A 12,311-nucleotide genomic window follows, 5' to 3' on the forward strand; every position below is an offset into this window, starting at 1 on the left:
GTCATTTTAACTTTAACCCTACTCACCAAGCCATTGCTTTGATTTAACCTGCTGTGCTTATTGAATAGACTGCAGGTGAACACACTATCGCTGCTATTCTTTGATAAACCAAAGAGTCTAAAATAAGTGAGACGTGACTAGAAAGAAAGATGCCCGCACCAAAGAGAATATGTTAATCATAGTAATAGAGAAAAAACCATTTCAAATCCACCCTTTAATTCAGCGTCTGTATTGCTTTCAGGGAGGCTCCATGTCAGTGCTGCCAAGGAAGCATTTCCCTTTCCGTGCATTCCAGTTCCTCTAGTGAACTAGCGCAGACAAGATTTTTCATCACTTTATGAATGGCTCACAACAGACAGACAGGGCACACAGGTGTCATTTTTCAGGGATTAAGTGGGATCAGGTTTTTCTAAAATTATTTCCCCTTACACCACTCCCACCACCCGTGCTCGTTTTCTTTCTTCATCCCCTCCATCTTCACCTCGTCTCCCTGCGGCCTGAGGCACCGAGGAACCTCTTTGAAAAGCTGGTGCATGTAATAAAATAAAGCAGACCCACAATTAACTCTCTATAAAAAGCCTGTCTTTTTGGGCCTCTCAGAAATAAACCCAGAGTCTCCATTCCTTCAGAGCTCTTAATGTCGAAGATATTTATAGCAAATATCTATTTGCAGGTCATTTGAGGCTTTCTAGATTTTCCGTTCTTAAAATGTCTCAACTTCTAAATGCGCACTGGTTTCCTTCCAGAAGTACTTATCACTGCTTAGTCTGCTGTTTTGTGAGAATGTGAACAGTAATAGTGGCACATTTTCCATGTGGGCCAGAGGCAGCAGAGCAGGTGTTGGGTTTCTCTGCAAAGAGAAACATGTCTTCTCCGAGTCCAGTTTATTCCCGTGACAAAGCATGCAGGTGACCAGTCTCCCCCAGACAAACAAAGATTAACTAAACTGTTTTCATACTCCCAATAAACACGAACATGCGGATAACAATCAAATTCCTCCAACAAAAACAGGCACGACGTGAGCATTCATGCATTCACTCAAATGTAATGTCTTCTGTGTTTTTCCCCTCCTGTAGGTGAGCGGCCTGCCCACTCCTGACCTCATCTGGCAGTTGAACGGACAGACCATCCGCCCTGATTCTGCCCATAAGATGCTGGTGAGAGAAAACGGCGTGCACTCGCTGGTCATCGAACCTGTGACCAGCCGCGACGCAGGCATCTACACCTGCATCGCCAGCAACAGAGCCGGCCAGAACTCTTTCAACCTGGAACTCATCGTTGCAGGTAAACAGAACGATCAGCACGAACAGAGACTTTTTTTTTTTTTAATGGGGTGGCATTTGAGGGACTCATGGGAAAGCAGACCGTTCTAGGGTTAATAACGTCTAAATTAGAAACTACCTGGAAACTAACTTTAACTGTGAATGGCTTCCATAAACATCCAGCAGGAGATGTTGCTGTCCTGGTTCATTAGTGCATCTAAGTAACACCTTCTCTCTCCTTAGCCAAAGAGATGCACAAGGCCCCTTCATTCATCGAGAAACTGCAGAACACGAGCGTTGCAGAGGGTCATCCTGTGCGACTGGAGTGCCGTGTGACGGGGGTTCCCTATCCGCAGATCTTCTGGAAGAGGGAGAATGAGTCTTTCACTCACAACACAGACAGAATCAGGTAAACAGGAATAAGTAAACCAAACTGGTTTGGTGACTTTGCCCTAAAATGAGATTTAGAAAGCATTTTCCCCAGTAAGTTATACAAGCCCTAAACATGTGCACAGTTATGGTTTCAATAACATTTCAATCCAGAGGACTAGGATCACGCCATCACAGCACCAACACATGCAATGACAATTCATATTATAGATACAGTACGCCAAGAAAAACAATATTTAAATATTACCTTATTTCATGTAAGTGTCATGTCTCTGACATCTGATGTATATCAGTTATCTGATGTATGTCAATGCTCTTTCTCTTCTTTCCCAGCATGCACCAGGACAACTGTGGCTACCTATGTATGATCATCCAGCCAGCCTTGAAAGAAGATGCCGGCTGGTACACCGTGTCAGCCAAGAATGACGCCGGCATCGTATCCAGCACCGCTCGGCTTGATGTCCACAGTAAGTCTAAGCTATCACACACTTCTCCCTGAATCCAGCATTTTCCTTTATACAAACTATTTAAATACTTCTATTCCTTCTTTAGCTCAATGGCAGCAGCCTAACCTCCCAAAGCCAAAAAAGGTGCGTCCCTCCACCAGCCGCTACGCAGCACTGACGGAGAGAGGTCTGGATGTGAAGGCGGCCTTCTTCCCCGACTCCAGCCCAGTGCAGCCCGGAGGCCTGGTGGAAAGCGACGACCTGTAGAGACGAGTCAGAGGTGTGAGGATTACCCAGAAAAGCCAGAAAGCTGCCTGTGATCCGGGCACTCCTAACGAGGAGAGGCAGAGTATATTCTTGTCCACCACCAATGAACTGCAGATACTGAATTTAAGCTTGGGTGGGCAAAGTGAGAAAGGTGTTGCCATGTTTCTTTGTTCTAAATAGGATGACACAACACTAATGTATTACAGAATTCATCAAGTTGTTTCCCCAAGTTTCATTTTATTAACTGGATCTGGAAGTGATTGAGGTGTTTACCACAAGAAAAGACTGTTCAGTGTATGCCTGACTCTGTTTTACCCTTTAAAGTGCCTTTTTCTTTCTGTAAAGATACAAAAAAATGAAACCAAATCACTATGCATGTTCAAGTGGTGCCATTTGCAATTCACCAACTAATACTGTATTTATAAGTAGCAATCACACCAGCTGAGGAAACGAGACTGAATGATTCAAAGCATCGTAGCTTGGACGAAGGAGATCACCCACTTTTATTGTGAGGGCTTATGTAGCACAGTGCAGATAGTTAAAGCATCATACAATCTGCGCTTTTAGGTTGTAGATCAGATACTGGACAAGGCCGGACCTTAAAAACGGTGTTTTTTGTTGTTGTTTTGTTTTGGGGGGGCAGAAGACATTTAACGTTTGGTTAAAAGGATGTGTATGTGCAGCAGACCTTAAGGAAAGTTGGTTTTAACAAGAGAAAATGGGAGTAAAAGCAAGTCAGTGGAGGGATGTGAAGTGTAATACTGAAAAACTAAAATGATGGTGGGTTATTTAGGTGATTACTTTTTCTTCTTCTTTGATTTTCTTTTCTTTCTTTTTTTGAAGTGTGAATTGAAACGTTCTCACTTAAGAGAGGGTGCTGTGAAGGGTTTCAGTGTTTTTCGTCACACACATCACAGATTGTCCATTTTATTTTTGTATGGAAAAAAAAAATGCTATTTACTTTCCAAAGCAATCTTAACATAAATTATATTTGCAACCTTCAGTTCACCGATAAAACAATCCTGTCTATCATGAAGCTTTATAAATATATTTACTGCCTTAAATCACTTAATGCAAACACAGTTTCTTTGCATGTTTTTTTTTGGACACTTGTACAGTGCCAAGTAACTTTTACTAGGATGCATTTAAAAAAAACAAAAACAAAACTGCTTCTTTCCTTCAGTATTCATGGGTAATAAAAACTCTCAACATTAAGAAATCAACAGCAAAGCATATTTATATCTACGATTTGTCTCCTTGTGGGCATCTTTTTTCTGAGCTTCGGTCAGCTGACACTTTGTGTTTGCACATTTCTATGCCAATCAATGCCTGTATATGGATTGTTCTCCTGATACTATTTTAGGTTATAAAATGTTAATAAAAAAATCAAACTCTTCAGGCACAGTGTGAATGTTTTTGTGGACTGGTAGGCTTCTCTAAAACAATAAAAGAATGCCAAAAGGCATATTATCGGTCACAGGAAATGCCACTTGTGCTAAATACGTTAAAAAGCTATAAAGTCAAGCAGTGATTTGGCACAGTGATTCCCAATAAGGGGTACATGTACTGTGCAAAAGTCTCAAGCCACCCCTCAGTTCTTTTTACTTTGCTTCTTTGGAGCCAGACCTTCCTGCAATTTTTTTAAAGTGGTCTTGAGCAATAGCTCGCCAGGGTTTCTGGGGAACTACTGCTCAAGTTTGTGTTGTAGATCAAGTACAACATGTTCATTCAAGCGTCGTGCCTTAATCTACTCACTCTATTAGTGATTTTTGTCCTTATCTGGAAAGTTTCACTGATTTCAGCAGCAAAATTAAACTATTTTATATACTTTGTGTCACTGCGACTCTCGTGTGGCCTGATATTATTATTCATGTTAATCGGTTCTGTTCACACCTGGTATAAGCATGCTATTGTTCAACCCAACCCTTGCTGTAAAACCTCAAATCTAACCTGGATTTATCCTTACCTGGAAAGTTATAGCTAGGGATAAGCCCAGGTGACCTTAATTGCCAAAGATTTTAGAAAAGATTGTAGCTGAGAAGCCTTTTAGGAAATGCATAACACTTTTTATAAATTTTAGTTATAATTTTATAAATTACATTTGACTGAAAGTGCCCTTCTTAGGGTTACAAATGACATTTTGATGGGTCCAGATGCTGGGAATTACACTGTTCTGCTTTTGATACTGCGTCACTGTTACACAGTCACATTAAACAGGTTACATCAAGTAGTGGGTGTGTCTGGATCAGCGTTAGGCTGGTTTAAATCTTACCTTGCAGACTTACCCGTTCTGTCTGTATTAATCATTTCCTGTCAGAAAAGGCTGCCTTGTCCTGTCTAGAGCAGCTGTTCCAGATGGTGTCATCACCCAAAACCTTGGGTCTCTAAGCTCCTCTCTTAACTGATCGTCAGGAAATGTGAGCACTTTTATAAAAGCAGGAGTTTTGTGTGTTGCTGGTCTGGAGCATTCAGGTTTTAACACAAAACCAAGGTTTCTGGAGTGAACATCACAGCAAACATCAGATGATGCAAAAAAAGTAAATATATAGTAACCTAAAAAATAAATAGTAACCTAAAAGTAGACCAGATTCAGTTTAAAATGAGTTTAAATAGACTTGAAAAATGGCTGTTGAGTCCATCTACCTGGCTGGCTGCTCCGTTTAGAAAGACATACAACACTTAGAGGAGAAATGCACACAACAGCCCCCCACACACTGTAGCTCATTTAAAGTCCAGGTTTTGATAACAGCTTTGCAAATCTCATCAGTGAGCATGACAGTCACCTCTAGCCCCACACATCCACAGTACAGGTCCAGAGCTGTAACTAGACACTCAAAACATTCCCAGCACTAAAAATACCCCCCTACCTCCACCGCTACCTTTAATTCCCTCCAGCTGCAGCCCCAAATGCCTCCTCGCTCTATAGGCCGCGCCAGAGGTGGGCTTGGGGGGCGCAGGCAGGAGGCTGTGGAGGGCAACATGTGGCGGCTGTGAGGGGGTCTCCCAGGGGGACGTGGGGAACAAAACATGAGCGTAAGGATCAGTGGCATGCAAGCGGGCGGGTGCTTTACAGTCATGGAAAAAGACCAACAGCGTTAAATTCACTGATCAAATTTAGGACCCCAGGGCACGGAGGTCTGGACTAGGCCAGACACTCTGGAGTCAGCAGCGTTAGTCATGACTGACTCTCAAAGGCCACGCCCACTGTGGCTGAACAGAGTGACTCAGCAGAAGAAAGTAAATGAGTTTTAACAACATACATTATGTTTGCTTTAATCTGAAGGCTTTTGCAGTAGCAATACATCTGATACGAGTAATAAACACACATCTCACAATCCAGCAGCTTACCAGGTATCACTTTTAACTTAGTTTGGGCAGAGCTCTAGATTTAACTTAAGATGTAAGGCTTTAAGTTCAAAAGTTTTTCTTTTTGTTATCAGTCATAAATTTCTCAATCGACAGTGACACTTAATGCCTAAAATAAGACACTGAATATTCAAAACAGTAGCTCCGGAGGAAGCTGTTACTCCCTACATGGCCAGCTGCAGCCCTCCGTCCACCACCAGCGTTTCTCCTGTAATGTAGCGGGACTCCAGGAGGAAGAGGACGGCCCGGGCTACCTCCTCCGGCTCTCCAAATCTCCCCAGAGGGATGGAGCGCTCTAAAGCCTCCTCTCTCATCCCTGCAGTCATGTCAGTGTGTATAAAACCTACCAAAAGATGGGGAAAAAACAGCAATGAGATGACAGAGACTGACACAAGCAGTGCTTTGTACTAATTACCAATCACTAATCTAAGGATCTAATCTTTGCTGCAAGTTGCATTGGAGCAGAGAGTGTCAAGTGGCAGGGATGAAAGTGAGGCCACGGTTCTTAGGAATATAAGGCAGCTGGAGGAAAGTTAGGGATGAGTTGCTGCCTTACGTGGAGAAGCTCAAGTATCTCATAGTCTTGCTCATGAGTGGGAGAAGTAAACAAGAGATTTTTTGTTTGTTTTACGGTACTGCGTTTGTGTCTGTTTGCATGAGTGACTGTATATAAACTCATTGGTTTGGTATTAGGTATTTGTCCACACAGTCTACTCAAAGAGATACACAACCACTTGCGCGCAGTCCTCCAAGGAACCAACAACACGTAGCTCGATATGAATGACACTACGCGTAAATTGAACGCTGACCGGTTAAAGGGCTCAGTGTGGTTCTCTGATAGCAGTGGATTGTAGCAGATATTGAGAAGACAGAGAGAAAAGTGAAAGAATCAGAAGCATATTCTGTACCTGGAGCCAGGAGGTTAACCCTGATATTACGTGAAGCAACTTCTTTAGCCAAGGAGCGAGTGAAACCCTCTAGACCAGCTTTACTGGCACTGTAGACACACTGGCCAGAGTTCCCTTTCAGGCCCACAACAGAGCCTGCAGACATGACCAGAGAAATCCATTAAGATGACTTGATTCCACATTTAATATAAATCACAATCAAATTACCTGACTCCCAGCGTGCTGGATGAAGAATTTGTTACTCTGTCTGTATAATTTCATAGATTTTCTTTACAAAGAAATATAAACACTGTAAACCTTGAGGTAGAAATCACATTAATATTATTATAGCCGTGCTTGTGGTTTCAGATTCTGGTTGGATTTTCTTACAGGATGCAGTCAATCCGGTGCTTCTTAAGAGCTGCAGTCCCAGGTGTCGGTGGCATTCGAGATTTCAACAAAGCCCTTCTAGGAGCAAGTCTTACCATCTTGAAACAGCTTGAGCCTTTACTTAGGTATATTCAAGTTACTTTTAATTTCAGTTGTCCCTGTGACGAGTGCAGTGTATACTTTCCTTTAGTCTGCAACATCAGAGACCAATAAACTGACCAGGAAGGCTGACTCTGAGAGGAAGTCCCTCAACAAACTTTTATCCATTGTGGATAATCCCGACCACCCTCTGCACCACTTACTGAACAGGCAGCAGAGAACTTCCACTAACAGACTGATTTAGGTAATCTCTTCCTCATGCAGTAATGTTTATAACTCCACACATCTGTTTAGCAGAAAATCATCTGTTCTTTCACCTCACAGCTTTTTTTCCCCAAGCCTGCACCGTTTACTACACTTTCCCCAATACTGAGACTAATATCATCTACCATTAACTAAACTTGTTGTTTTCTGTTACATTTAGTATTTTATTATATTCTATACTCACTTATTCGTTATCCTGTAAATTATGTAGGTTGTTTTTAGCCTCTCAAACCGCTTTTTTCAACAAATACATATTATTTTCTGTATTTAATGTACCAACAAAAGAAAGAAAAAAAGAAAACAGCTGGAACACTAGAAACTCAAACTTTACCACCTACTTGTGCCACCATCTTTTCTCTGGGAGGTTTCTATTCAGGATTCTTTTAGTAACCTCTCTCTCTCACTCATAATGTATCTGATTACAGTTCATGAGGAAAAAGAAACGTAAAACCATACATCCACAAGCTTGTTGCGTGAATTCAAAGAAATTGTCAGTATCTGATTTTATTTGGACTAAAATGAGCACAAAATTACGGTGGCCCTGAGAGGCCAAACGGACTGCAACTTAAGAAAACACCAGCAATAAGAAAAACGCTGCAAAAGCACACAAAACACAATGGCAATAGGAGAAACGACAACAGAAATAGGAAAAAACTGATTTCCAAAAGCACAAGGGAAGTGTTTCTGGGGAGACAATAACCCAACGGACAAGTTGCACGAACCCAAAACATGCTTGGTGTGTTTTATCATGATTCATATAATACTGATGATGGATTTTTAGGCGAATAGTTAGGCTAACACACTTACCTCTCATCTTTTCTTTCCTCACAAAACCGATAGATCCTCCACTTCTTTTAAGTGTCTCCCAGCGCAATTCTTAGCATATTTTGGTCCCTGCAACATTGGGTTATTGTCTCCCCAGAAACAATTCCCTTGTGCTTTTGGAAATCAGTTTTTTCCTATTTCTGTTGTCTTTTTCCTATTTCTGTTTTGCTTTTTCCTATTTCCATTGTGTTTTGTGTGCTTTTGCAGCGTTTTTCTTATTGCTGGTGTTTTCTTAAGTTGCAATCCGTTTGGCCTCTCAGGGCCACCGTACAAAATAATATCCTCCTTAAAGGGTACACTGACTTGAATCTATAAAAGTAGTAACACAGCCATCTAGTGGTTAAATTGAAGACACACCACTAATGTGAATCATCAAGTACCTATATTAACAATAGCTGCTCCTTGGCTGTGCAGCATGCTGCGCAGCGCTGCCCTGCAGGTCAACATGGAGCCCAGCAGGTTGGTGTGAAGCAGAGCCACCATGTCCTCTGGTTTGGTCCTCAGTAGCAGACCATCTCTGTGCAAACAGACAACAGCAACTTGCAGGGGTTCAGCATTTACATGCGTCTAAATATGTCTGCAAATGCAGCTGAGAATCAGTAGAGGTGTCAACTTCAGTGCTTGCTCACCTGTTGATACCAGCTGCGTTCACGAGATAGGAGATGTTTCCACAGGTCTTCTGGATCATTTCAAATGTTTTCTGCACCTCCTGTTCTTTAGAGATGTCACAGCTAAAAGCAATGTGCTCATCTAGAGAAGACACACATCAGATCTACTGTCGGCATCACTGCAGTATGTTTATAAAGGTCCTCTAAGTCTACACTGAACCTTGTATTTAATTAAAAATGGGCGTAGCTTCTGAGTGCTTTAAACCTGCAGTCTTTCTAATGGCCAGCAGGGGGCGACTCCTCTGGTTGAAAGTCTGACTGTATAGTTGCCGTGAGAAAACTACCATGTCTTCTAACTTGGTTTATGACCTCAGTAAACTATTTACTGATGAGTTTATGTTCTCAAGCTCTCATTTCAAGCCTTGCCAAATACAAAACAGTGTTGTCTTTGTAAAATATGTTCGACGTTATAGTCACAAAGGATTATACAAAGGTTAATGGTTTATGACATAGGTGTCAAACTCTGGCCCGCGGGCCAAATTTGGCCCGCAGCCTAATTACATTTGGCCCGCGAAGCCATACCAAATTACTATTAGAGCTGGCCTACTGGTATTATACAGCTAATATATATTGTTTAGTATTAAGCTTTGCTTGTTCCATATTCAGTTTTTCAGCAAAACGTGTTTGAGTCCATAAGAAAAGATTCATTCTTATATATATCTGGAGGAATAAATATATTTCAATAAATATTAACGTTAGCCCGCGACTTTGTTCTAGTTTTGAATTTTGGCCCACTGTGTATTTGAGTTTGACACCCCTGGTTTATGATATTTAACATGTGACTGACTGACAAGTTACTAGAGTGCACAGAGTCTCTCTGTTTAGTCACATCTAGTTTCAAAGCCAAAAAACCCTCAGTGTGAGATATCATACCAATGTCACGTCCATCTTTTACTTACAGTTGATGGCAGTGTAGAGCTAGACTATTTAAAATAAATATCCCACCCATATTTATAAAGAAAGAAGGAGCTACATGCTTGTTTATTTATAATGTGTACTTGCAAAGACTAAATCAAAATGATACAGAGAAGTCTTTAATTTTATTATTTGTAATTTTGAATAAATCTACACAAGGAGGTTTTGATGCATATTTTTATTTACTCTGTTTGATCTGAACTGTATCTGTGACTCCATTTTCTTCTGCTTATCTAGTGGGTAAATGAAACTTCTTAAAACATCTCAATTATAAATACTCCCCACATTACACATCTTTCCCCACATTTTTCCTTCTCAAAATTTGGCTTTTCGGTGTTGTAAGTAAGAATGAAGACAACATATGCTGTTGTTCTCTGTTGTTTTTGCCAATTTCATAACAAATCTGCATTTTAAGCTTGAGTAAATTAAGCCATACTTTTGAAAATAAAAATTGGTAATTTTCCTTTAGAGGAGGGCCGTTGTGCAGAAAAAAGCACGCTAATGAAAAGCTCTAATAGCTCTGGCACATGTCTGTACACTTTACTCATTAACTCATTTATTAGTCCAAAATCCAGGGTAAGGTTTACGCCACAGCTACCTTAAATCAACACTATTGGTAATTACCAAAATAATTTTTCATGTTTCTGTAATGGTTAATGCACCAGTTTGTGCAAGCTTGTTAATAAAAATAATATTTTTAATCCTAAAAAAAATTGCTATTTTACTAGCAGTGGTTGAATGTTCTGCTTGATTAATTTAGTTCTGAGAGAAGTCCAGTGTGCTGGTTATAATTTGGGTATTAAAACAACAATTCAGTTCAGTGAGTTCAGTAATTTAATTTGTTTTTCGCAGACTTCTAAAATACTTGTGCTTTCTTTTTATATCCGGTGATCTAATAATTTTGTTAAGCACTGTATTACACACAGCACAGCATTATACCTCCATGCAGAGATGCCACAGTTGCCTGGGCGACGTCTTTGTTCCTGGAGACGACGGCTACCCTGCAGCCTCTTTCTGCCAGCAGGCAGGACACTGCTTTCCCAATGCCTCTGGAACCCCCACACACTACTGCCAGTCTGGACATGATGACCTGCAGGAGAGGCAACAGCTCAATTACAGCTACAGAACAGCATCCGGACTATCTCAGATGAAACACAGGAGAGACATGCCTGCTTCCCTTTATGATCTTCATAAGTCGATGGTGTAGTCTGATTATTGAATGGAAGCTACACAGCATAAACACACAGCATTTTTATCCCTTGTTCCATATTTCAATCGGCTCTGCAGGCACTTTTTTCTAAAGTCTGGCTGAAGAAAGTAGGGAACGCTTTTATTATAGTCAAGTGCAGGTTAAACTCTGTATGGGGAAAGTCAGTGTCAGATGGACACTACCACAAATGAAGTGACAGTAAATTAGAAAAATTGTTATTTTTTGTCAGTTATTATTCAGTGTTACACAAATACAAATATGATGTGTCCCATGTGTGTTACATATAAACAATCTTTTGTTGAGATCTGGTCACCCTAGTATATAAGCATAATGTATTTATATGACAACTTATATGTGTAATAATAACACCCTGTTTGCTTTAACAAAGTTTTCTTTTGGTTTAGGACTGAAACACTGGGATTACTGGGATTTTTGTCTTTTGAGTCAACACACATCAGTCTGAATGTATTTTAGATGCTGAAGAAACACTGCGATAGCAAACAGAAAAACAGGCTTTAACAGCTCTATCTATACTACGGACAGATTGATTAACCATCACTGTTAATAAGGGAGAGAGGCAAAGGTGGTAGGGTTTGGACATGTGCAGAGGAGGGATGGCCGGTGCTCACATATCACACTTGTTCTTCTTAAGTTGTAGATAAACAGGTACCGGCTAATTTATAAAGGGCTACCTTTAGAGACCTTGTCACTGAGGCTACGCGATTATACTTTAAAACCAATTTTTTTAGCTCCTAAAATTTGGAGCAGTCTTCTTCGGCCATCATCGGGTTGTTTGAATGTGCGATTTGTTTTAAAAACTCATTTTATAGTATAGTATATATTTTCCTTTAATCTTTCCCCCATTATTTTGGCACAGAGTTTATATCTATTTAAGTGCACGGAAGCGCGCGTGCTGGGATGAATACGTGACGGTAAGGTTGGTTGTTTGTCTGTATGGGTCTAGGCAAGTAAACACAGCCAAGATTATAAAACATGACACCCTGCCTTAACATGTGGGACAAAATGCTCTGCAGCACAACACAAAGTAGGACACCGGGTCACTTCAGTGAGGCTAAGAGTCACAGTCGCTGTCCGGTAAATAGTAGCCGTATTTAGCTTTAAATGTCATCGTACAGTTACGTTTATGCAGCGATATGATACTTACCTCGTTTTTCTGAGTCTAACACCCCGTTTGAGAAACACTGTTACAAATGTAACAAATGTTATTTACTGAACAAATAAAGAATACCAGAGGAGCGGGTAGTCATGGGCGCCGCCATGTTTTTTGTTGTTATTGTGCTGGTCGTTGTTGGTCGGTAGAG

At 40.8% G+C, this 12,311-nt stretch overlaps 2 protein-coding genes across 8 annotated transcripts in view; one reads left to right on the forward strand and one right to left on the reverse strand.

Annotated features, from left to right (window-relative positions):
- Positions 1 to 3,761, forward strand: part of palld (palladin, cytoskeletal associated protein) — a 67,473-nt gene extending 63,712 nt beyond the window's left edge. For all 6 annotated transcript variants that reach the window (XM_082525547.1, XM_082525549.1, XM_082525548.1 and 3 more), the window contains 4 exons: positions 1,077 to 1,284; positions 1,506 to 1,671; positions 1,986 to 2,119; positions 2,205 to 3,761. In XM_082525547.1, coding sequence (XP_082381673.1) covers positions 1,077 to 1,284; positions 1,506 to 1,671; positions 1,986 to 2,119; positions 2,205 to 2,365 — 669 coding nt within the window. In that variant the 3' untranslated portion in view covers positions 2,366 to 3,761. The remainder of the gene's footprint in view (positions 1 to 1,076; positions 1,285 to 1,505; positions 1,672 to 1,985; positions 2,120 to 2,204) is intronic.
- A 1,846-nt stretch (positions 3,762 to 5,607) lies between these two features.
- Positions 5,608 to 12,311, reverse strand: cbr4 (carbonyl reductase 4). Of its 2 annotated transcripts, none has more exons than XM_082525493.1 (6): positions 12,155 to 12,311; positions 10,704 to 10,869; positions 8,826 to 8,946; positions 8,577 to 8,713; positions 6,640 to 6,774; positions 5,608 to 6,074 (listed from the first exon to the last, which is right to left on the reverse strand). In XM_082525493.1, the coding sequence occupies exons 2-6, from the start codon at positions 10,861 to 10,863 to the stop codon at positions 5,896 to 5,898; spliced, it is 732 nt and encodes a 243-aa protein (XP_082381619.1). In that variant the 5' UTR covers positions 10,864 to 10,869; positions 12,155 to 12,311; the 3' UTR covers positions 5,608 to 5,895. The 2 variants fall into 2 exon arrangements, with proteins under 2 accessions (XP_082381619.1, XP_082381620.1); XM_082525494.1 differs by having other exon boundaries at positions 10,719 to 10,869; positions 12,155 to 12,310.

This window comes from Aulonocara stuartgranti (genome assembly GCF_965226115.1).
Source record: "Aulonocara stuartgranti genome assembly, chromosome: 23".
NCBI classification, from domain to species: Eukaryota; Metazoa; Chordata; class Actinopteri; order Cichliformes; family Cichlidae; genus Aulonocara; species Aulonocara stuartgranti.